Raw genomic sequence first — 25,952 nt, 5'->3', positions numbered from 1 at the left:
ATGAAGGTTTATTGATGTTAAACAGAAAATATCTCCACAAATAATGCTCCCAGCAGTGATAACGAATGTGTGCATTGAAAAACTAAGAACAGTCAGTACACACCAACGATGAAGCGTTCAACCCGCGGCCAACAACGCAAGCAGGGAGAAACGGTCAGAACGATATTTGCAAATGGCCAATCGTCGAGAAATGGCTACAGTATATGTGAAGTATTTTTCCTTCTCAAAAATCGACGATAAATAGTAGTCTTATCGGGCGAAAGTTATTCGCAAGTGATACACTGACTGATCGTGCGTAAGCGTAAGGTGTTATTTAGCGTATCCGCGTCGGGGCCAGTGCGTAAAAGCTGGCAGCGAAAAAGTTAGTTTTCCTCAGGCAGGGCGAGAAGCAAAAGCGAGGTTGCTACCAACACTCACACACATACACACACGGATACACCTTTCTCGGGGTGGCCTACGGATCTTTTTCGGTGTGTCGACTTGCGGACGGAAAGAGATAGAGTCGCGCTGGTTGGTATACACGACGAGCTGGGTAAGCGCAAGCGAGAAAGAGAAGCCCGGGCGACGATGGTGTGCTGCGCCGTTTGTGAATGATGTGCAGTGTGCGTGATGGTGTGTGTGTGACGATCGCCTTCTAGGCAGGTAGGGAAAAGAAGAGGAAGAAGCGGAAGAAGACGGGCGGTGCGGTCGGGTCAGCAGCAATAATATCGGCAGTGACAGGAACAGTAGCAGCAGTGCCAGTGGGGCAAAAGCAACAGCACACGAGCAGTGGAGTAGCGGACGCAGGAGTAGAGGAGGCAAAGAGGTGGGAGCAATTGAGGAAGGGCGGAGAACCTCGTCAAGGAAGACGCGGGAAGGCAAAAGAAAACGCGTAAAAAGAAGCCCGAAACAGCAGCGCAAAATTCGCTCCGAACTCCTCCCGGTGTGTGTGTGCTCGGAGAAGAAGACGTGTGCGTGCGTGCCTGTTTGTGTGTATGTGTGCGGTTGGTAGACGGTCGACGTCGTCGTACAAAATTCTAGCGACACACCAGTTACTCCTAACGCGCCGTGTGCGCCATTAAAGCCACACTAGCTACACTTCCGCCCGTTTTTCGGTTTGCCGTGCACGAGTGTGTGGAGGACAAGTGCGGTGGCCTGGAAGCACAGCAACCACGAAGGGACAACAACGCTGATTGCATTTGCTGAGGCAACATCATCAATATTCCGGAACCGTACAGTTCTTCGTTCAGCTTCATTCCTTCGTCCAGGAAGGCCAGCAAAACTGCGCAAACTTTGCACACACACACTCACACACACACGCGGCCAAGTTTCTGCTCAACACAACTGGATGTGGATGTGTATGTGTGGTAAGTGTGAATTTGGCTTAGCAGGGACTACATCCGTCTAGTCGTGTTCCATGGTGTGTAGTGTGTAGACTTATTCCGCAAAGATGTTTTTTTTCTCTTCATTGTGTTGCTGACCGATAGAGGTTGAGAAACAGGTTGATGCGAGCAGCATTAAACGAGCGCGACGTAAAGAGAGAAGGCATGGTGGAATGCGAGTCTGAAGGTGCCAAATATCTTGAGTCCACCGCGTGATCAGTTTTGTTCTCGCTCGTCAATAGAGAACTCGTCCCCAATACCCTTCCCGAATCCGCTCGTCTTCACTACCCGAGCTTGCTCGAACTCGATTCAGTCCAGTTTCAAGTATCTAATCATGGCTAGTAAATCCACCCAACCCTTCCTCCCTCCCCCCGAGCTCCTTTGCTGATACCACCCGTGCGCGAGTGATGGGGTGGTTGGGCACACCGCCAGACTGGTGGTACGCACGGGATCATCTCCTCTCTTTCGTCGCGGTGTGCGAACAGCAAAGATTTTGACAATCTGGCTGTTTCTGTCCCGTTTTTCTGACTCACACGCTCCCGCTCGCTCTCGAAAACCGTGCAAAGTGTCCCCAAAATAGAAATTTCGATACGATGATGATGCACTCCACCACCACGCAGCACTCTACACGGTTCTGCTTCTTCGAACCAAAGAGTAAAAAAAAGCCTTGCATGATGGTAGGGTTCATCATCACAATACTGTCCCCCGTCGTAGTTGAATCGTCACACAGCAAGATGAGGCCCCGTGTATTGTCAACGTCCGTCCCCTCTTGAATCATTCGGCGCGATGCGAAGGACAGGGTGATAGTGTTGACACTGCTCGATAGAAAGAGCCAGCGAATCTCGGCTTACGCCTTGCGAGAACGCGGTAAAGTACTAAGAACAGCAGAAAACGCGGCGAAAACGAGGATCCCCTTTCTGGCTGGTAGGCGCGTGTTCCTTGTCGGTCAACCATCAATATAGTAGGCGCCCGTGGTAGTCGTCTCATAAGAGAACGATCAAAGTGAGCGATAGACAAAGACAGTTGAAGAGGAAAAGAGAGCGGCCGAAACAGTAGGATAGGAAGGAAAAAGGGTGACAGGAGCATGATATCTTTTTGAAGGGTATCAATCGGATCACCCAAAAACGACCATCACCGTTGTTTATTTTTCATATTGCGCCATAATGGCAATTGGCAGATTTTCATTCTTAGCTCAGTTGCACAGTTTGTTTACTGAATGGCAATGAGTCCAGTCCAGAATTGCTTTTGAAGAAGAATGGTTGGCAAACATGGCTCGCCTATTTTCAAATATATCAAAGGTTTTCAATGCAGTATCTGTGAAGTTTACAGTCAGTTTATACATTGCTATGCTAATGGCGCTGTTCACTCGGAAACGAGGGAAATTTTTGCTTGCCGTAAAGTGTGTCCGTATGTTGGGTTTTCCGTAGTGTGTATTTGTGTGATGTTCCGCGCATTCTGCAAGTAGTAGTGATGGTAATGCGGTCGTGTAAACATCGCAGTACAACTCTTACTGTAAAAAGAAGCACCACAGTAGTGTCAGTCAAGTTTACAACTAATATTGTCTACATTCTTTTTCTTCTCTTCCAGAGTTGCATGATTCGCGTACCCAGGAGAGATATTGGCAAAAAATAAAATAAATCATCAGTCTCGAACTTCCAAATCTACTAGTGCGCTGTGATTAATCCCCGTCCCCTTCTAGAAGAGCGTAACTGCAAACTCACGCACACTACCAGTGCCAGAGAGCAACACACGGACGGACCGGGTATACATAGCTATACGGTGGCGCTCGTTCGCACGGCTTCTCAGCTGTCAGGCCAATAGGGGTTGCATAATTGCAGCGCGATTTATTCGACGCGCAAAGAAATTGTGATCGTTGCGCCGAGCAGCAGTGGTTCGCGTAGTTCGCTGCGGGGACGGTAAAGAACGGTTTGCAGACTAGTGGTCCCACTGACGGTGCGTACACTTTTCGCAGTGCAAGCGACGTTTTGCGTCGATTGCGGCCAGTTCTGTTGTCTGTAGTGTCTGTTTGTCCACAACACCGGAAACACGAAACGGAGAAAAGAAACTTAAAAAAAAACTGCTTGCACCACACCCGTTCACAGTGCAGTGATTTAAATCGTGATCGTGATAGTGAACCTTCTGCGCAACCATTTACCTAGTCTTGTGTTTAGTGTATCTGTGTGCTAAGTGTGAACGCACGGTGGTATTGTGATTTTGGGAGCAGAAAAACAAAATTCGAACGCACAAAATTTGGCGACAGACGATCCTTCCTCCAAACCGAATACCGAACACTCCCTTGGATGCACTTTCTTTGAAGGAAAGAAGCCATTCTAGAAGGTAGTTAACATTCGCGAATTGCTAAACAAAACAAACACATTCTCCCAGACAAACAAATAACAAGTGCGTTTAACCGAAGACAAATAATGCAAAGCGCGCAAAGTGCGGCTTGATGAATGAACTACTTTGAACTTTGAACAAACAAACTACAAAAAACACACACAAATCAACAACCAAATCATCGATCCTACCTAAATACAAGTTTTAAACTACACTCACTCGTACAACAAAACTCAGAACCAAAATTAATTGGGATAAAGTAAGAAATGTACCGCGTAAAAAGTAACACCAAAAGCACATCAAACGCGGTTCCTTTCGGAAGATAAAGGACAGATCGTATCCGAGTGAAATTGAAACTGAGATCGAATAATACAAAACTATTAGCAGTTGCAGTAGCGTATAGGAGAGAGACAAAGTAAGGGGGAAGTAGGTCGTTACCGCACAGCAATCCTTTCCATTCTTCGTGATCGTGACAATATATCTTCGTAGTGCTTAAAATCGAATAATTCTAATGCGAACGCGTGGTACAGCAACGCGCTGAAGTGTGTATGTGTGTATGTGTCATTCGTAGAAAGAATAAACCACCGACTAGATAATAACGGAGACGATCCTGGCATATATCAACGCACCCCGTAGCAGAGGACCAGAGCGGCATCAACGACGACGTGCAACTGGCGAGATCGCTCCTTCACCAGCAAAGAACGAATATTGTTTGCGTGTGTGTGTGTGTGTGTGTTTCGGTCTCGAAGACGACGTAAGGTGTGAGCGCAAGGCAAAGCAGCGCAACTTGAACGGCGGGACTCTAATTTAGTTCGTCCAGCACAAATTTATATCGCCATCAGCAGTGAACACCGAAATCATCATCATAATCACCCGTCTTTTTGAAAGGTAAGTTTGATTTAGTGCCTGTAACTATCAGATAAAATTCTTTGCTACAGTTTTAGACACTCACACACGATTGCGCTCGGTTGCGAAAGCGTCAAGCAACACATAGTCGGTTGCATTGTTGAATACAGCCATTCTAAGGTGCCATACCTTCCTCCTCCTCCTATCCACCATTCGCCACATCTTATTGTGCAATGTGCAATGTTGGTTTTCATCTTCCAAAATAACAGCCCCTGTGGCAGTCAGAGTGCCACAGTTTCTTGGAAAAGATAGCCAAACGTATGGACCAGCCAGTGTGTGTGGAATGATTGGCAGGGGAGTGGCTGTCGGTGTGTTGAGCTGCTGGTGTACTGTATCTCAGTTTCTGTTGATAAGGAAGGGTAGATCTACCGCTACTACACCGTTCACTATCGATGTCGCTTCGTTATCATATACGGCGCTTACCTTACCGCAAGGTGACGATGACGGCGGTTCACATCAATCCTGCCCTCTCATCATGCTCATGCAAGACGCAGGCATCTATTTTGAAAAGCAACATTTCCGCTAAACACTGACAGGTTTCTGCTCATAGTAGAGATAGATGAAATGTGTTGTTTGTAAATCTTTGTAAATAAGCATGGACTGATCTCTTAGCTTCTTCGTACGAATTGATTTAAACTGATAACAGTCACGGCATTTAGATCGTGGAAAAACATGAAATTGAACTGAAATATCATTTTGTGTCAGTTTTAATTTGACTGAATCTTGCACTACATGCATTCACTGATGTCTTTTTATCTTTTTTAGATAATCTTATTTTAAGCGCCAACAAATTAATTAATACACCGATAAGGCAAGGTAGCCAATTACTGTTTTGTGCGCTTTTGACTGAAGTTGAGGACACTACACCGGTAGTTGTTTTCCAAATCTAATCTTACCCCAAGCCTATCAAGTAAAATGCACTTCAGATTAGATTAGCAGCAAAGTATCGTTCGATAACACTTAACCAAGGAAACGTAACTCGAAATAAGAATTTGAATGTTAGCAACAGATATAAATGGTTGTCTGAAAGGAAGGAAAATGTCCGTCGATGTATCAATTTTGAATCCATTTTTGTTCTACCACTGTTTACAATTGTATGGTTATAGGTTTCATTGTAAATCCCGTTCTTAATTTGATTGAATTTCTTATTACTTTCAGATATTCTTTGAAACCCCTCTGCCATTGAGTTCAACTTTAAAAACGAATAAAACCATAAACCTACAAAACTTTAAGAATCTGACGTAAGTAGACATTTGCTATAATCACTAGTTTTGTTAACAAAGGCACGTGAAATTAATCCGTAACAATGCAAATCTATTATTTCATCGCAGGAAGCAGCACAGCAGCGCATACAAACACTACTTTAGCATTATAGGATTGAAAGTGATACTTTAAGCAATCCCTTCTCGTTAAGCACACTCGTGTGTGGCTGTACTCGGCAGGATAACAAGCAAAAACTTCAAAACAGCCTGCCAAGCAATAGGATTAGCTCCCGCGGGCCACGGCATAGATCATACAAAGGTTGCAACCGCACACATACATAGAGAAAGTCAACCAAAAACTCCAATAGATTAACGATTCCTAGCAGTATTGCCAAGATTCTTGTCGGTTGTTTGTTGAAACACGTGCGTGTGGTAAAACAAAAAAAAACAAAACAAACGCTTAGCAGACTGTAGCGCACTGCAATTGATCTTATATTACTAGTACACTACCGCTACTATATTACTATTACTTCTACTACCTTACTACTACAACCAACCACCAGCAGCAGCATATAGTCGAAAGTAGCAAAACAATTGTTGCTGTGTGTTGCCATTACTCAACACTACTTCACCAACAAGTCTGAATACGCTTTTATGAATTTACTTAAAAAAAAGGAAAACAAATTATTGCTCGATGCCACAAAACAAACTCAACCAGTAGCACCAACCTGAGACACTAATATTACTACTACAACTACCATCGTGTTGAATGTGATTAAAAGGATGCTAATTTAGCAGTCAAGTCAGTAGGGTGAGGAAAGATTACAGCTACAAACGCTACAAGCAGCAAACAAAAAACGAGAAAAAAACGAACGTGAAACAAGAACTACAACGTCAGCTGGACTGCTACCAAACTACTAATATCCATTACTACCCCACAATCGATCTATGAGTCTGAAATCACACACAATCAGGGATTGTTGCATCGACATCATCCTCTCTTAAAGTAGCTAATTTGTCTTGATCGACGGGCAGGCAGAGTAACAAAAAGAAGAGGAACGACGGGTGGATCGAGGATCGGTCCGGCCAATCTTCCAAGCTCGTATCGAATTATTGTTGCTCATCTCTCCAACGCCAAACATCCAGTGGTGGTGCGTCTTCTGACCGGTGTTGCAGAACCATAACGTTAGTAGAAATCAATATAAAGAAACGAGTGAACGAGGCAGAGAGACAGGCCGAGCAAAAGAGAAAGAGAGGAGAATCGCAAAAGTGATACTAAATTCCTTTATTATGTGCCAGTGTTCCTTAGCGGACGCACAAAACTACGTGAAACCAGCCACTAGACTAAAACCGTACAAGCAGTTAGTCGCATCTCTCGGTTGTTGTATCATCGTGTTGAAGGACGGCACGATCAACGACACCGTTGTTCTTTGTGGTATTTAAAATTGTTCCAAGAAGATTCATCATATACGGAGCGGACAGGACAACCAACTCCCCTCCCTCCAACCCCCTCCATAATCATCACAAGCCATCCTCTGCGTGGGGATACAATAGAGAAGAAGGTTATCATTACTAGCGGCATAGATCGGCCCAGTAAAGTTAGCAGCAGCTGTTAGCACTGGGTGTTAGTATCAGTTGGAGGTTAATCATCATCGTCATCATCAACGTATCAGCAGCAGCAGCAAAAGCATCCCGTGTTCAAGATGATGGTTGTCGGCCAGAAGGGCGAAGAGGAAATGCAGAATAACGAAAATGACACTGTGAATATGAAATGTGATTTATCTCATTACCTGATAGCTATAAAGAAAACTAAACTTAGCGTAATTACTGAAGCGGATGATAGCAAGCTAGGGAAGATGGCGGTGCCAGAGCTGCAAGTGCAGCAGTTCGGTGCGGATGAGGATGACCAAATTGTAGCCATTAAGAATTCAAATTGCGAACCACCATTGAAACTAAAGGATAATAATAGTGATGTAGCGGAACGGGCGAAGCAGTGGTCGTCGGAAGAGGAGCAATGTCAGCAAAAGCAGCAAACCCAACAGAGACTATCAGGCAGCAAATTCGTTCGGTTCGAAGAACTCGTTCGTTTGACGCAGCTGGAAGCGACCATCCGTCAGCAAGCGCCGCACCATCTCCGGATGAGGTTGTGTGGTGGGGGCGAAGACTCTATCAATAACGGTACAAGTGCCTGGGGTCAGCCCACCGCTACGAACAACCCGGCCGGTAGCACCTGGGGTCCCATTGGAGGAGGCGGTGGATCTGCACAGCAATCCGGCGCTTCCGTTGGCCCATCTGGCTCATCGCAGCAACCGGGTGCCGGTGCCGGTCCATGGGGAGCAGGCTCACAGCAAAACGGAGGTCCCGGAGGACAAAATTCAAAGGGTAACGCATCATCAGTCAATCCGAATAACGTAGGAGCCTCGGGAGTTAGTGTCGACGGCAGTGGCAACAGTGCCGGCAGTGGTGGAGGAGCCGCCGGTCCTTGGAACGGAGCTGGAGGAAACGCACAAGGTGCTGCTGGTGGGGCGCAAGGTGGTGCTGGACCGGCAGGAAGTGGAACCAATGCCACCGGTGCTTCACAGCAGGATCAGCAAGGAGCGATAGGTGGTGGCGGCGTGTCTCAACAGCAGCAAGCCGTGGCAGCGGCGGCAACAGCACAACAAGCTGGACAAGCGGGACAACAGGATGCGGCAGGCGCAGCGGCCGCATCAGCGGCTGGCGCAGCAGGAGCAGCGGCGGCTGTGGTCCAGTCGAGCGCAGCCAAAAACCAGCTAGAGCATCTGAACTCGTTGCGCGAGTCACTATTCGCTCAGGACGGCTGGGGCTCGGAGAACGTTGATCAGGACACGCAGTGGGACGTGCCAGCATCGCCGGAACCCAGCGGCAAAACAGACCCGAACAGCGCCACCAGTGGGCCGACGGCCGGTATTCCGATGTGGAAGACGAACACGGGCACAGAGCTTTGGGAGGCGAATCTGCGTAACGGTGGCCAACTGCCTCAGCAGCAACCGCCAGTCCAGAAGACCCCCTGGGGCCCAGCAAACAACTACGGTGGCACCTGGGGCGAGGATGATGAGGCAAACGAGCCGGGAAGTGTCTGGAACGGAGCGATGGGTGGTGCAGGCGTCGCTGGCGGTCCAGGCGGACCGGGCGGCGTGGGACTGCGCGATCAGCCACCGGGCCCGCAGCAATCACAGCAGCTGGCCGGACAGCAGCAAGGCCAGCAACCGCCGTGGAACACGGCCGCCGGAATGGCTGGCAGTGGAGCTGGCGGTGGCGGTGGCATGTGGCCGGGGGCGGCAGCAGGGGCTCCGGGAGGTGTTGGGGCGATGGCACCAAACGTTCCCGCCGGTCTCAAGAAGGACAACGAGTGGGGCGCAGGCATAGGCGCCGGTGCTCCGGCTGGCGGAAGCGGCGCATGGGGAGCAGGTGGTGGTGGTGGTGGCGGTGCGGCCGATGGACGTGTAGCCGGCAATCCGGTAGCAGCCGGAGGCCTCGATCCCACTGGGCTCGATATGCGCAACATACGCATTGCCAGCGCGATGGATAGCAACCGTGAGATCCGTGGCGATCCGCGCGGCATTTCTGGCCGGCTGAATGGCAACGTTGGCCTCTGGGATCAGCATCAGATGTCGAGCATGCAGCAGAAGATACCACCGACGGCCACCACTCCCGGGACGCCTACGGGAGGCGTTGGAGCGCAAGGCGGCGGCGGTCAGTGGCCCTCGAACAACCCGCTGGGCGCGGTTAACAATGGCGTTGCGGGTGGGGGCGGTGCTGGTGCCAAGCTGGGAGGCGGATCCGGCTGGGACGATCCAACGGCAGGTGGTGGCCCACCGGTGGTTGGTGGTGTGCGTCGCAACAACATGGACGATGGCACCGCCCTGTGGGGCCAGAATGCGCTGAACCGGCAGAACTCCGGCAATGTATCCGGCTGGAAGGACAACAGTGGTGGCGGGTTGGGTCCACCCGGCACTGACGGTGGAATGGGCCGGAACTTGATGCATCGCAATGCGATGGTCGGTGGAGGTGGTAACATGCCCGGCAACGGAGGACTGGTAGGACGCGGTGTCGGTGGTCCCGGCGGTCCAATGAAACCGGACAGCCTGTGGGGACAGAATCCTGCGGCCGCACTCGGTGCCGGACCGCGCGGCGGTGCAGGCAACTGGGGCGGAGACGACGTGCCGTCCGCAGCGGGCGGTGGCAACTGGGGAGACGACAAACCGCCGGGCGGTGGTGGCATGGGCGGCAACTCGCTGTGGAATGACGGTGCCAACAACAACTGGAACAACAAGGCCAAAATGTCCGCGGGCGGCGGTGGCGGTTGGAACGATGGCGCTCCGGGCGGCGGTCCGGGTGGCATGGACATGGGCAACTCGGACTGGTCAATGCCGCCACAAAGCAAGCTGCCACCGAATGGCAACAAGATGAATGCGCTCGAGATCATTCGCTGTAGCAAGCAGTACCGGCACCTGTGCGACTTGGGCTTCAAGAAGGAGGACGTAGAGAGTGTCCTGCGCATGACGAACATGAACATGGAGGAGTCGTTGGATCTGTTGCATCGCAGCAGTGGCGGCGGTGGCTCCGATTGGTCCCGTCGCCCAGACGGGCATGGTGGATTCGGAGCGGGCGACCAGTTTGTTGGCGGCGGTGGCGTTAGCGGACGCTTTGCTGCAGCGGCGGCCGGCGTTGGTCCGATGGCATTCCAGCAGGTAAGCAGCCTTGATTGTGGTGGTGTCTTTAGGTTAAAGGTTTTACTTTTTCGTTATTAATACTATTACAGAACAATCAGAACAATCTGGGCGGTGGAGTTTTCGGAGGCGGAAATGGTCCCGCGGCCGGTGGCGGCTCGTTTAACAACATGAAGTTTGGCGGTGGCCACGGCGGCGCAGGTGGCAACGGTGGCGGACCGGTGGGTGGTCCGCCGGGAGGAGGAGCCGGTGTGTTTGGAGGGCAGCATCAGCAACAGCAGCCGGGTGGGCTCGGAGGCGCTGGCGGCTTGAATCAGCCGAACGCCCAATCGCAGCAAATCTCGAACCAGCAGTTGCGGCTGCTAGTGCAACAAATACAGCTGGCCGTCCAGAACGGGTACCTGGAGAACCAGATTCTCAACCAACCCTTGGCTCCGCAAACGCTGATGCTACTACACCAATTGCTAACTCACATTAAGGTAAGCATTCGCTGCGGGGCGGTGTGATACGCAGCAGTCCAACTAACAATTTTTTACCTCCTATATACATCTCCGCCCAATGCAGCAATTGAATGTAATGCAAAGCAATCTGAGCCGAACCGGTGGTGGCGGCGTGAATGCCGTACAAATGTCCATTGCAATCAACAAGCTCAAGTCGCAGATAGCTAACCTGCAAAGCCAGATCAACATGCAGCAGGCGAACTATCTGAAACAGCAGCAGCAGCAGCAGCAGCAACAACAGCAGCAGCAACAGCAGCATCAGCACCAGCAGCAACCGCCCCATCCGGGCAGCCTGAACGCAGCGAACGTGAATGTATCGGCGATGGCAGCTGCTGGCGGCAACCCGGGCAACGATCTCTTCCGTACGCCGTCCGATCTAGCCGGCCTGCCGGGCAGCTTCGCCGACATGGCACTGAAGGAGAGCGGCGGCGTCCCGTTCCCATCTAGCGGCAGCACTAGTCAACAATCGCGGCTGCAGCAGTGGAAACTGCCGGCAAACAGTGCCACGACACCGAGCAGTCTCGACAAGGATGGTTCGGATCTGACCGATTTCGTACGTGCGCCTGGTGCAAGCTCCAAGTCTGGTCCGTCCGGATCGGGCATTGACGATGGGTAAATAGCGAACCAAACAGACTTGCTAGGCTATGCCTAAATGTATGTGAAATGTTAATCTAATTTCGTCTTCTCTTTGCGTACGCGCCATGGGTTTAGTACTTGGTCGAATGGGCGTAGCAATCTCGGCGACGGTTGGCCGGACTCGGGCTCACAAGACAACAAGGATTGGCCGGGAGGCAACGATGCCTTCAGCGATCTTGTGCCCGAATTCGAACCGGGAAAACCGTGGAAGGTAAGTGGTGTCATTGGAATGCTCTGTCAGGACGTTTGGTTGCCGTCAGTCCTAATTGCATCGCTTTTTATCCGCCACAGGGTACGCAAGCCACACGAATCGAGGACGACCCAACAATCACACCGGGCAGCGTTGCTCGCAATCCACTATCGATCGCTGCTGCCAAGGAGTCGAATTTGTTTGGCGGCAGTGCAGCCAGCGCTGCAAGCAACAGCAAATCATCACCCACCGAATCGACCTGGAGCTTTAACCCGTCCGGCGGTGCCGGTGGTGGCCTCCAGGGTGGAAACTACGGTGGCAAGGTGCAGAAAAACCCTTGGCAAGATGCAAACACACCGACAATGCCGCCAGCCGACCTCTGGGACACACCGCTCAGTGGAGCCAACGGTGGCAAGGGCCGCGGCGTGGGTATGATGGGTGGCATCGGTAAGCCGGGCGGCAGCAAGCTGGATGCAAATGGCTGGAACACGCCGAGCACTCAGGCCGGTGGAGGCAGCACGTGGAACAGTGGTGCGTCTGCGGCCAACACTTGGTCGTCGACATGGATTATGCTTAGAAATCTAACCGCCCAAGTAAGTGTTCGGAGTTGTGGCACTGCGAACCATCATTCTATTCCATCACACCCTCCTCTATACATATGTTTGTCTTTACTTTCGTTCAGATTGAGGGTTCCACTCTGCGTACGCTGTGCTTGCAGCACGGTCCGGTGGTAAACTTCCATCTCTACTTGAACCAAGGCATCGCGCTGTGCAAGTATGGCACACGCGAGGAAGCGCAGAAGGCACAGTTGGCACTGAACAACTGTCAGCTGGGCAACACGACGATCATAGCCGAAATACCCAACGAAAGTGAAATACAATACATCCTGCCACATCATGTAGGCAACAGCAACGGTATGACGAACGGACTGACCAGCGGCGGCGGACAGAACTGGCGCCTCAGTGCTGCTGCTCAATCGCAGCCAATGGTTGGCCGGTCCAATTCGGTCGTACAGGGTAAGTAAATGAGGTAGTGACGTGACGGGTCCCCTTGAGAGAGACTAATGTTACATCATATTGTCTGTGAATCCTCTTTTTTGGGCAGATGCTTGGAGCTCGAATGCGTGGGGCTCGGGCAGCAACACTGGCTCCAGCCTATGGAACACGCTCGATGGTGGTCCGGGTGATCGAGGCACGCCGGCCAATCTGAATTCGTTGCTTCCGGAAAGCTTGCTCGGAACAGAACTGAACTGATGATTGCGAAACACCACCAACGTCACCGAACGGAACTAACAGTAAGCCTGTGAACGCGCCCGAGAGCGCGTAGATTCGAAATCCATCACTGCTGTTCCACCTCTACCGAGTAACAGGACGACGAGAAGTTTTAACTGCATAAGCTATAGGTGATATAATACGATGATTCGCGGTATTAGAGCTCAGCTCTCCCCCATCATCGTGTTGGCGTTTCCAGATGCACCGAAGGCCGATGACACATCCCAAAAACAAAGTAATAAAATTCTCTTAGGATAGTTAAGGTAAGCCACTATATGATGGGAAGCACCATGTTGCTGTTGGAGGAATGGAATTGATGTAATATTTGCCACTTTATATAGTGTCTTAGTTCATGAGCCAATCGCGCATTACAAGTGCGCACTGATTTCAACAATCGTGGCGGGGGGGGGGGGGACACGCGCACTCTGACGCTCTTTCTTTTCTACTCTCCTTTTTCTCTCTCTCCCTCTCTCTCTCGCAGAATAGAACTAGTTTTAAAGAAGCTGCTGTTGTAGGAACGCATAGCTGTGGAGGTCAACACACATTCTTAAAACCCAACACACAATATACTATGCGAACTCATCTATGATGGTAGCTGAAGAATGTAGCTAAAGAGCGCAGGCCTGCGAGACTAACGCTGGAGAAAGGGAGGGAGAAACGAACGACGGGAGTACACAGGAGTAAAACAAAAAGCAAAAAAAGAAACCTAAAAAGTGTCTTTTGAAAGTCAGCGGTTTCGCGTCTGGCGTAGTATTAAGGTGTTGTGAATGTTTTTATCATTTTTTTTAAACAATGTAATCTTATACAATTTAAATAATATATTATATATATTTGAGAAGCAGATGGCATGATGGAATAATTAATTGAATAGAAAGCAAACACAAAAACAAACAAGACAGACGTTGTTTTGAGTAAGCACGAAAAGTAATAATAATAATACGGGAAAGTCTTATGTAGAAACAAAAGCAAAAGTACCACACAACAAATGTGAAGTGGGTTTGTGTGTGTGTTTAATCTAAAGAATGCTAAATCTACGTAGGATCCAAACAACTCGGGCCCGCAGCATACATTTCAAGTCAAAGAGAAAACTCTAGTTCTAGATTCAAAAAAAAAGTTGTTTGAAGAAAACTTGTTTTGTTGATTCGTTTATTTTTTAAACTAAAACCAACCTACAAACTCTTCCCCACCCTTTTCTCCTAATGAGAAAAAAATTCCTTCCGCACCTTATCGGCGTGAGAGAAAGCGCTTAATCAACGATGACGAATTAGTTGTAGAAGAAGGCGATACAAAACCAGGAGTGTTTGGTAGTGGAATCAGGGAGGCGTAGGGCTATAGGTAAATGAAGCGCGTGTGAGCGTTTAGTGAGAAGTTGACCAAAATTTGCTTCTCCCACAAAGGCGGTGAAAAGTAATAAGAAATTAACGAAAGTGTGCTACAAATGAAATCGAAAGCTAATAATGTTATTATGCGATAAGTTATTGAGTACTCGATTTATATACAGAGGTAGATATTTAGCATTTTGTCCTAAGTGATTTTTCTCGTTTTGTTTTTAAAGTAAATTATCTCCATCCACTTTCTTCCCCTTATGTGGAGTCTCTCCCTTTATGTTTACCAACCCCCACAGCCCCCCGCCCACCACCCACCCGGGGATGCGCGTGGTGGTGGTAGTGGTTGTCGATTTGTTTTCAAAAAGTATATGATGAAGGAGGGGAAGCCTCGTATAAAAAAAAAAAACAATGGAGGGCACTAAAAGAAGAGTGAAGGAACGGGGGAGAAGAGAAAGTGAACGAGCTGTGGAATACAAAATACATAATACATATATATACATATACACAAAATATGGATATATCAAAAGAAACAACAACAAAAAACATTTCCTTTTTATGACGCTTGTAGAATTGGCTGTTTTGTGAAGGAGACAGACATTACATACACTCAGCCAAACAAAGCAAATTAATAGAGGTAGTAATTAAGCTAAGTAAACAATACTGACCCCGACCCGGTGTGCGGTCGTAAATCACATACCTAGTGTGCGTAAGGAATAGTGCGTAAGAATGTACCGTAATGCGTAAGACAAAAACCAAAACATAAAAAAGATAGAAAAGAAAACGCAAAACAAAAAACAGGAAAATGATAAAATCAAAAAACACAAAAAAACGCAACATAACTTTACAAACTAAGTCACACAAAAGAAGAAACACGAGGCAGTGTTTGATGGAAGAGATGTTTCAGCAGGGGAAAAGATTATTTGTACCATTTTGTTTTGTTTTTACCTTAAGCACGCTATTTCGTGCCGCTCTCCAGTCGTAGAGAATTATTAGCGTACGTTACGTACGTCGTATCGTTGCCGTGTGTTCGTTGTTCTATCCGTGCCGCGTCGTCCTACTTACCCCCCTTTTCTTTTGTCGCATATACGCGCAGGTAGTCTACAGGTGAGAAAGGCTCGAGCGTTTATGTAAGAAGGTCCCTTGCGGCCACCAACCAAATGACAGCTAAGCCAGTAGCTAATCCAGCTGATCCGCATTCGTGCTTTCCATAGACTTAATAATGCTAATGCCGCCAGCAGCATCTCGTACCTCGTCGTCCAAGGTTCTCTATATTGTTTTGTTTTAATGTTTATTGTTTTGTTCGGTTTTAGTTTTGACTTTTTGCGTTTCCGAAATAACAATGTGAGATTAAAAAGACCTACTGAGAGAGCGAATGGAATTACTAATTAAAAAATAATAACCTAGGAAATAGGAAGGGGAGACAGCTCTGTATGAATGGATTGTTGTGTGTGCGTGTGTGTGTGCGAATGAAATCTAAAAGACGTGCATACAGTGCATACAGTGAAAAATGAAAGAGAAAAATCGAAAACATGCACCTACTATCATAAGTCAAAAGAAACTAACAAAACCAAAACAAACAGGAAAGACAATGAGCAATTAGTTTATATTAAAAGAAGAAAATTAAAGCACATTTCATCATTTGGGATTTTATACACAGCGGTGAGACAAGAGAACAACACAAAACAAAAGTCACGGATTCTAGTTGGTAGTGATCGATTTCGTTTCGTTTTTCATGTGTTATTAAACCACAATTGATAAGTCATAGTAATTTTGTTAGGGGTTTTGCTTGGTTCAAGTTGTAGGAGAAAAAGCACCTGCAACGAACGTAAAAAGCGCACAACTAAGGAAGTTTGTGTGTACGTGTGTTTGGTGTGTGCGTGTGTGTGTGTGTATACTGTGCGCGTGCAAGTGTGTGTGTGTGCTCTTTTGTGTTTCGTAAAACAAAAAGTGAGGAAACAATAATAACTAACAATCGAAAACGCTTGGATTATAACTATGAAAGCCATTTTAGCCCATTACCACAAGAAGAAGAAGAAGTGTAGTGCGATGAAAGTGGGAAATAGGAAATGATACGTCAGACATTAGGAAAGACAGAGAGAGAGAGCGAGTATTGCTAGTTATCTACTGTGGAAAATGAGTACTGCGAGGAGATTAAACCAATTTTATGTTCCTACTAATGAGAAAATTTGTATAGGACACCCTCCGCAGTCAGTTGTTCATGACTGTAACAACAGGCACACCACACAATCTGCTGAGATCCCAAAATCGGTCACGGACCCCGAATGCTGGCAAGAGAAGAAACCACATGTAATTCCATTCTAAGACTATTCTTAAGTGAGGGGTATGGGTGTGTGTGTGTGTGTGTGCGTGTTTGTTCAATCCAAAGTCTTATGCGTTGTATCTGGTGAAGGGAGACAACCATTATCAACAAGTCCCCGAATGTATCAGTTAAGTGAGCAAAGGTCAGTTAAATGTGGTTATTTAAGTTTTGTGTTTTGCTCAAAACGTTCTTATTTTGGCGTTTTGCTACAATTTGGAAAAGCTCAGCCGTGTATCACACTATTGCTAATAAACCGGCGTTTACCCGCGTGTTGCGTAAACGTTTGTATTAGACTGAACTGGAAAACATAACGAAGCTATAATTTCACCATGGTTCAACCCAGAGCACAAACGGACCAGTGTCTGCGCGTGTCTAAGCCTTTAAGCGAGAGACGTGTGTTCCCTGTTATGTTAACATCTTATCAGGATTATTATAAATCATTTAACCATTACTCTTTCCATCTGCATTCCGCGATGAATATGATTATGTTGTTATAGTTTTTTTCTTTCTCTGTGCTAAGCCATAATACGATAAAGCGAAAAGGGAAGTGCGTGTGTGTGTTTGTGTGTGCATGTGTGTGTGTTTGTTTGTGATATAAGTTATACAGCAGCAAGCACGCAAAACCAATCTCAACCAAAGTACGAATGCCAAGGCAGGGTGGTGGAAGGGGTGATGTTGTAGAGCGAGGATTGTTAAACCAGGGATAAGTCGGAGAAAATCGGAAACATAATATTTTCTCACGTGTGTCGCGCGTGTGATTTCCATCATGCAAAATCCGGTGCCTGTTCTTTCCGCACACGAAACAAAAAACCGCCCCCGGCAAAAGCAATGTATGAAGTGCCTATAACAGGAATAGCATGTGTATCATCACTATTATGTGTATTAAATCGAACGTTTTATGGTTTAGTTTTTGTGCATTTGAGTTAAACCCGGTTGTGCTGTGGTAGCTCTTTCGTTAAAGAGAAGGGAGAATGAAACACAATCAGTAACAAAAGCGGAAACAATATATCGCCATTTCGTTGTTAACGTTGTTTACTAAAGCAATGAGTGCAATTTTTGGCTAAACAATTATTATAGTAACATAAGATAGCGATCTTTGGATAAGTATTTTTTTCTCTATTTCGCTGCACGAAGGAAGCGCACCAGAGCCATCACACGTCATTTCTGGGCAAGTTTAGTATATAAATGTGACACACACACACATACACACACATACACACCGGTAGACATATTTTGTGTACGCAAACGCAATACTCTTTTTCTATTCACTCCATAGCGGAGTCGCGTAAATCAGGGGTTTAGGATGACAAGGAAACACAAGATGTGCTAGCAAAATGACTCACACATACACACACACGCACACGCACATAGAGATACGATTCTGTTCAACAAAAAGGATATGCGCAATAGGAGGTGGTGGACTCATCCTCCCTTCTCCCTAACCGCACACAGTAGTATTGCGGGCGTATGTTGTGTGCCAAAGGAATAACACTACAACAGCGCTTGTCTTGTTTAGCTGCACTTTATTTACTCTGTACACGTTAGGCTTTTTGGTTTTAGGAAGGACAAATCGCTACTATTATTATATGCTATTGTCAAACTCATGTCTCATGTCATACACTCCGCCAGATACACTCCGAAATGCTAGTTTTCTGTAAGAACAAAAGTAACGCTAGACAAAACAAAGGGAAATAATAACAACACACACTCTGCAGCGTGAGGAAATGGGGATATGGGTACACTACCAGTGAGAATAAAGCAGGCACGGTCCGGGTTTCTATTTCCGGGCCAGTGTGGAGTGATTTGCCGAACCGATCAAACGCCGCGCGCATGTAGAATTGATGAAAGATTGAGCACAAAGCAAAAGTTAAGTACCCTCCCCGTCTCCCCTCACCCCTCCTCTCCCGTAACGGTTGGATAATTCCATCCAATTGATATCTAACTCCAGGCAATATACAGTAGATATATGTAAAAATGCACACAACCCGTGCTCAAAAATATCGTGAATGTCCCTCATTTAGTGTGTTAGCAGGTAGTGCGCGTAGTTTGGCCGTTGAACCTATTTACCGTATTTAGCTGTGTAAGAATGTGCGAAAAGAAGAAAGTATACCTTTTAAGCCATCTGCCACCAATGATGTAAGGGATAGGCCGAGTTTATCAAGAATACGATGGTAGAAACAGAGCGTAAGCGAAGCAAACGAGTAGCTTTATGTCGTCTATCTGTTTATGACTCACACCTATCAAACTGCAACGCTAATTGCAAACAAAAAGCCCTGTCTACTAAAAACGCAGTCGACTGGGATGGAAGTCAATAAAGCAACTCTCTCCCCAAAGTGCCCAGGTTCGGGAGCAAAGGCAGGGTTTGTCGCGAATATAGAAACCTATATAAGATGATGAATTTGTGATATTCTACTTTCCATACCACACAACTCACAAACACATAAATAAAACAGAGCATATGTTTGATTTCTGAATAAAACGTCCCGAATAGAAGAAGCTGTCTGTAACTAATACATTTACCTCAATATAATTGGTAAAGTTCAGTGGGGAAGTGTGAGAACCATCGGTGAGCGGGAGGGTTGAAAATCGAATCAGAGTGCGCGCGTGTGTGTGTGTGCGTACCGTTAGTTTTAGCAGGTAAGGAAAGTGGGCAAGGCAAAGGAAAGCTATAGGGAAGTGCAGACAAAGGACAAACATAACTATGGTGCTTTAAATTTGTAAACCAATGTATGCTCAATTGAAAAACAGCCACACTAGAATTTGCAGTGTGTGCAGTTTTGTGTTATTTTAGAAAGCAAAGCGAACTGATGAAGAGTCCATTAAAACAGTACTCGGAAGCCCAATCCCACACATACATTCACACACAAACACACATACGCACATACGCATGCTCCATGTACTGTTTCTTTCGTTTTTCTTTCCCGCTTTTCGAGGATGCTGATACACACTTAGCCTGTTTAGTAAGACTAGTTTTTAACCACCGAAATGTGTGTTCCATGTACGAGTGTGATGGGATAAGGAAGAAATTTACGCACCTTTTTGTTTCCATTTCATTCCCCGGGTACTACCTTCCAGTGAGTACTACTATGAACGCCACCGCTGTCTTCCAAACAAAGTTTAAGTGTCTTTCCAAAGCTTCTGTTTTCTGTGAAATCTAAAGTAAAACAGTCAGTCAGAAATCAAATTTGTAAACTTTAATCCATGCTAACACCCTACCAGTTGTGTGCCACACATAGGGAAAAGGTGGTCTCTCGTTTTTAGCCTAGTGCCAAACTTCTTGCTGCTAGCATGTGATCCTAAACACGAATCCTTCCGGTGACAGACCGATAGACATAGTAGATATGGCGATATTGTTGTTACTCTTGGATGGCGTTTTCTTTTCTTGGCAAACGACCATTTCAATGTGGCCGTTATTTCAAACGATTACCAAACTTCTATTCTAAAAAAGAAAGTCACACATCTCAGTATAGCCCCAGTATAAAAGCCTCGAACGCGGATGTGATGCGGGGACGTACTCGACTAGTGCAATACTTACGCTGGTGTGTAATAACACAGCAACTTTAACGACGAATATGACAATGCAATGGCAACTAGGATAGACGGAATGACAAGCAGTGTGTGTGTGTGTGTAGCATATATTTACCATATTAGTTGTTCTGCAGCCAGCATGTTCGGTTTGCGCAGTAGGCTTGCTAGCTATCAGTGTCCTTTGAGTAAGTTCTCGCTGTGGCAACTCCGCCGTATGCAGACAGTTCACGCACACCCGCCAAACACACCGTACACATGCACACATATAAACGCACGTGAATTCAAGCTTAAGGAAATGCAATGAAGAAATCAACGAGCAATGGGAGTAAAATCTCCTTTACAATGATCAAAGTGTGATAACAAGTGGTGACGACACAAAACAAAACAAGCAAAGTGAAGCAAACGGAAATATAACTGGGCAATATTACGCGAAAAACTTTGGTAGGTTTCAAACCAAATCAGTAATAGTTTGCGGATAATATGTTGTTGGCGAGCGTAAGTGTGAACAGCAGCTAGAAACGAGCGAAACATTCAAATCGAGTTAAGCAATGAGAGAGAAAAAAAACGACAGGAACCGACACTAGTGCAGGAATCTTAACTTTAAGAACTATGTTTTTGTTACTTTAACAGGCTATACGTCATACAATGTTTTCTTTTCCACGGTTGTGTTGTTATCTGCAAATAGAACTTGAAATCTTTGAAATTAGTAGTTACAACGCAATGCAAAGGTTAACACAACATAGAAAACGTTCAACCAACTACCCCGCGAAGGCTGTTAAACTAACTACCTATTTGCTCAGATTTAAGTTGCTTTAATTGTGTAAAGGATTTTGATTTAAACTATTTGTTAACCATATCTTCCACGCAGCACTCTCTACACAACGACACACGAACACGAAACCCGGCAAACCAGATACTAGTGAAGCACATTCCAAAAACATCCATTCGAGCTTTATACTTACGCGAGAGAAGTAGGCCGTGAGCGGTGCTAGTTATGTTTTGAAGTATGAAAATGAGTTGGAAAGATTAAACTCGGAGGCTCTCAAAAACGTCCTGTAAATCGTGCGATCGTCCTGGTGGTGTGTACGCGTATTTGCTAACGCATCCTTTTCGCATCCAACGACTTGCTTGCTTGGAGGAAAGTGATAAAATGTGAAATGCAGTGCTCATTGAATTGACAGTCAGAACAAACCAATTGGGAAACAAACACCCGAATGTGTTACAGCGTTAGAGAAGAAGTACATTAAAAAAAAAACAACTAAGAATAAATGGCATGGGGAAAGAAGAACAACAATGTAATCAAACTATGAAGGGACAACCAATTAGACAAGCTATGCCGGTTAATGTAGAACAAACAAAACATGTCGAACGCGCGATGAGATATCGTCCTCGTATACACTCTGTGGCAAATGCAAATGCTCTATTCCTTCGTCCTTACAATACATATGTTTCAAGCACAACACGAGGGGTCTAAAACTGCAATGCAATTATGTTTATTGACAAGACGATATTTACTTGCTCTAGATACTTTATGAATCTTTTATGGGGTACAATGCCCCAAGGAGGATAGAAACTGCTGTGCGCGCCATAAAACTACAATCATTAGCTGTATAGTTTGTGAATTTTGCTCGATTTTGTATCGCTTTTATTTCATGCTGTTAAACGCTTATATTAGAGCATACCTTTCGGAGGTGATAGGTACGTGGGATAAGAAGCTATTGGCCACGCACACCCACACACACAAACAAACAAACACATAGACACACCGTTTATGCTGTTGCTGCATCCATATACTGTTACTTTTGAAATGGAAAACCTGACGTACTTGAAACGATGTGCAACCCGCTAATATCATAGTTTAAGCTTTAATTTATTTAGTTTTACGTGCGCTAAGTGAAGTGCAACAACAAACGACTACTCACAATAACTACCACAATTATTATCCCCTTCCCATTTTGTGGGTGGCCCCTGGTTGGATTATAATTCTCGCTCGTATTCGTATATTGCGTTCCTAGAACAACACATTCTTATGGCCGAAGCAGAACAGGAATGCCGCAGGAGGAGTGTTTGTGTGCTGCGTGTGCATAGTGAAAAACACAAAAAGGCAACAAAATATACAAGCAAACAAGAGTGAAACATCTTTAACTGTAAAACAATGACATCAAACCAAAACGACACGGCACCTTATAGCATTATAAGCAAAACTAACTAATGTACGGCAAATTGGGAGCGTAACGTACAATACAATAACATCATACAACAGCAACACATGGTCTGCATATCGGTTAAACCCTTTTTTAGAAACCATTTAAGAGAAACCATAATCTCCAGAATCCGTTCTGCTGCTCCGTTGCTTGTATAAACTTTCTAAAAATCCCCCCGAGAGAAAAGAAAAAACATACAGCAACAAAACCGTTTGCTGTCGATTGTGTTCCAGTTTAGAGTAGTTAACAAACATTGTTTTGTGCTTTAATTGTTTTGTAATGTGCGCGTGGTATGGTATGGTATACCATTTGCCACAGTTTCCATCATATTTTTCTTTCTAGCTCAGATAAACGTGTATTTATACAGATATATACAACACCATATTCTGCTCATATTGTTTTTTCTTTTTGTGCTCGAAAGGAAAGCAATGTTAGACGTTAAAAAAAGAAAGACGGAAGAATTTATTTATACACCATATCTTTGTAGAAATATTCCAACTTGCAGAAGAGCAGAAGAGATCACGCAAAAGTAAACAAAAATACAAACAAAAAAATGCCAAGATCAATCAAACCGCGAAATACATTAAGCATCAGAGCAAAAATGTGTCTTATAGTATGAACTCCAATCCAAAAATCAACATATTACCATTCGTATGCAGAGAATGAATGAGAGTTTTGAGTTGCACTTTTGCACATTGATTTATCATTGAGGGACATTTAGGAATTTACATTCTGTGCAGAGTGAAGCCTGCTAATTTTAATGTAGGTGAGATTTGTGTTGGTGGCATGGGTGGTACGGGAAATATAATCCAAAGCAGTTTTATCACGAAACACGTCAATGCCATCCCAAGGGAGCGCGCTTTATCGATTTAAAGATCAGACGATCAGATCTCACTTCTCTATCGATAGTCGAGCATCTCGTAACAACGAAGGATTAGAACAAGACGGCTCGTGTCCTGACATGCAATTTTGGGACTGATTGTTAGGACCCTTTCTAAAACAGAAAGAGTGATACGCATCTTCTTGTGCGATCATAACGATCACATACGAACACGCTCGGCAGTGCTGCCATGTGCATTATGTGCGCATAAACGCGCATTCTGCTGTGTTGGAATGAGAATCGTAGACTATATTCACTTTATCGCTCCTTCAATTCCTTTTGTGTTTGAAGCCATCGTATACAGATTTTTTGTGAGCGATCAACCTCCCAGCTATTTTGCTAATTCTTCGCTTTCGTGCAAGTCAATGAAAAAAGGTGCCATTATGTTTACCATACGCAAACACACACTGTTGTTGTGTGTATTTTGTTTCGACATTAGTGCATTACATCTTTTCTGTTAGTTTGAACATTTGGGATAAAGAACGATAGGGAAAACTGAGAGAGAGCTATTGAAGCGAGATAAACCAACCCTTTCATAAAATAGAAAGGGTTGTTAGTTAAGGGTGGACAAAGGTGTAGTAGTCGATCGGCACTTAGTGAATCGGGTAGACGGAACATCAGTGCTGTGTGCATCGTGTGTGGGAAAGTGTGATTCGCTCAAACTGCCTAGCTTGATAGGAATGATCAAAAGGGCAATATTTTCTGTTAATTTCTTAGCAAATGTAGGGGAAAGAGGAGGAACTCTGGGGGAAAACCCGAACCGAAGTGAACACACCGCAACCATCTGATACTCACATTTTCTAAACACACCCAACTCCTGCTACTACGTCTACTATAACTATAACAGAACAATGCAGCAACCAAAACCAGATGGAACAATACAATAATGATAATGATAACGAAACAGTGATTAATAAACGCTAATCGATCTAAGCAATGAAACTTAAAAACTGAGTAAAGGATATAGATAAAAAAACACACACACAAACAAACGTGAAAATACTGGTGAAAATCATTAGCTGTGTAGAGGTGTAGGAAAGGATTATAGCAAAAGCTGAATGTATGTGGTGTGGTGTAGAGATATAAATCTAAAACAAAACAAAACTTTATGTATATTTCATTCGGTCAAACGAAGAAGAGCAAAAAACGGAAGAGGTAGCTAACTGCAACACAAAAGCCAGTTTCCGTCGTTTCGTTAGTTTGGTTGTTTGTTTTTTACTTTCCTCCATAGCTTGATAACAAGCAAACAAACAAGGTAGTGAGAGAAATAACAAGCAAATAAATCAACACAGAACAAAAGCAACAAACAAATAAATGTAAAAAAAAATAGAAAACCAAACAAAACTCATTTAAAAAAAAAAGAAACCCCAAAGCGATAAATATGAAACACACAACACTGAATTATCAAAACAAAACCTTACACACGAGACAAAACAAACATACAACTAATGGTGCATATTTAGCTGAGGAATCATGTTTTTACAATAATATACAACGGACAAAAAGAGCGAAGGATGCAACTCTGCCGAAAGCGGATCATTGAGAGAGAGAGAGAGAGAGAGAGAGAGAGAGAGAGGAGAACGAAAGTGTGGCCCGAAAAAACGTGGGTAGTTAGTGCGTAAATTGGAAGTGCAGCGTGCATATACTAAAGTAAGACAGAAGCAGACAAAATCTGGATTAGGAAAGACATGTGCGCATGAATGCGTTTGGGGAGAATGAATGGAAACTATGAAATAGAGGGGGAATAGAAAGATGGAAGAAATTCAGCAGCAAGAAAACAAAATAAAAAAGAGAGAAAAAAAAGAAAGAAAGAAAGATAAAAACACGAACTTCAAATGCGCATACAAATTTCACATTGAAGAGACTGAAATGCCAAATTAATCATACCTTATAGAGAACAAACAAACCAACATTGTGTAGTAAAAAGAAAAACTAAAGCAAATGGAAGAAGGAAACAAACAACAAATGAATTAAACGCTAAACAACAATTAAGCACGCACACGTACACGAAAAACACTCACACATACATGCATTCAACACTCACAATAGGAGAACAAGGGCAGAGGAAATTATACGTGCTTATGACGTTATATTGAGTCAATCGAGACATCATCAAATCAGCAAAAAAAACCCCCAGAGCAAACCAAACCGGGCGTGGAATGAATTGGAAATGAGTGGATCAAGGGGCGCAAACATGTGAGCGATTTAGTGCAACACTAAAAACAAGCAGCACACATTACAGAGCAATGCAAGTGGAATATAAACACAAAAGTTTTCGTATATTTATGATGGTGCATACCGCTGTTCGGAGATTGGAAAGAGAAGCTGAGAAAGCTGAACAAGTGTATGATATAGAAAAGAAAACATCAACCGAATCCAACACGTGGGCCAGCGCCCAATGTCGTGAGGGGAAATAAAACGATAAGCTGAGATGGAAATGCAAACAAACAAAAAACACACACAAAAACAAATAAAAAAAAAACAGTAATAATGATTATTGATAGCAAAAGTAAGACTTTTTCTGCATACCCGACTCTAATAGAGGAAGAGTTACATTTATAAGGTTCTTAATGTTCAATAAACGGTCAAAATAGTGCA

The 25,952-nt window shown here is 45.2% G+C and overlaps 1 protein-coding gene across 6 annotated transcripts; it reads left to right on the top strand.

The window, feature by feature from the left end:
• The first annotated feature begins 157 nt into the window (after positions 1 to 157).
• LOC121595506 (protein Gawky-like) lies at positions 158 to 25,952 on the top strand. 6 transcript variants are annotated; one of them, XR_006005187.1, is made up of 12 exons: positions 158 to 1,346; positions 2,949 to 4,586; positions 5,763 to 5,845; positions 5,936 to 10,518; positions 10,590 to 10,976; positions 11,062 to 11,609; positions 11,709 to 11,844; positions 11,925 to 12,416; positions 12,506 to 12,839; positions 12,928 to 13,357; positions 13,576 to 20,711; positions 21,139 to 25,952. XR_006005187.1 is itself a non-coding variant. In XM_041919540.1 (10 exons), exons 4-10 carry the CDS (start codon positions 7,510 to 7,512, stop codon positions 13,074 to 13,076), a joined length of 5,055 nt encoding a protein of 1,684 aa, XP_041775474.1. In that variant the 5' UTR covers positions 158 to 1,346; positions 2,949 to 4,586; positions 5,763 to 5,845; positions 5,936 to 7,509; the 3' UTR covers positions 13,077 to 25,952. The 6 variants fall into 6 exon arrangements, 1 of the variants encoding a protein (XP_041775474.1); XR_006005185.1 differs by having other exon boundaries at positions 158 to 361; positions 13,576 to 25,952; XR_006005184.1 differs by having other exon boundaries at positions 13,581 to 25,952.

Source organism: Anopheles merus, chromosome 3R (assembly GCF_017562075.2).
Source record: "Anopheles merus strain MAF chromosome 3R, AmerM5.1, whole genome shotgun sequence".
Classification (NCBI taxonomy): domain Eukaryota; kingdom Metazoa; phylum Arthropoda; class Insecta; order Diptera; family Culicidae; genus Anopheles; species Anopheles merus.
The sequence above is the reverse complement of the archived record's forward strand: the minus strand, read 5'-3'. Positions and strand labels throughout refer to the sequence as shown.

Excerpts from the sequence above, each read along its gene's own strand:
- LOC121595506 (XM_041919540.1), top strand. The coding sequence starts at position 7,510 with ATGATGGTTGTCGGCCAGAAGGGCGAAGAGGAAATGCAGAATAACGAA. Across the intron at positions 12,417-12,505 it reads TTAGAAATCTAACCGCCCAA|ATTGAGGGTTCCACTCTGCG; the intron begins GTAAGTGTTCGG and ends ACTTTCGTTCAG. Across the intron at positions 12,840-12,927 it reads GTCCAATTCGGTCGTACAGG|ATGCTTGGAGCTCGAATGCG; the intron begins GTAAGTAAATGA and ends TTTTTTGGGCAG.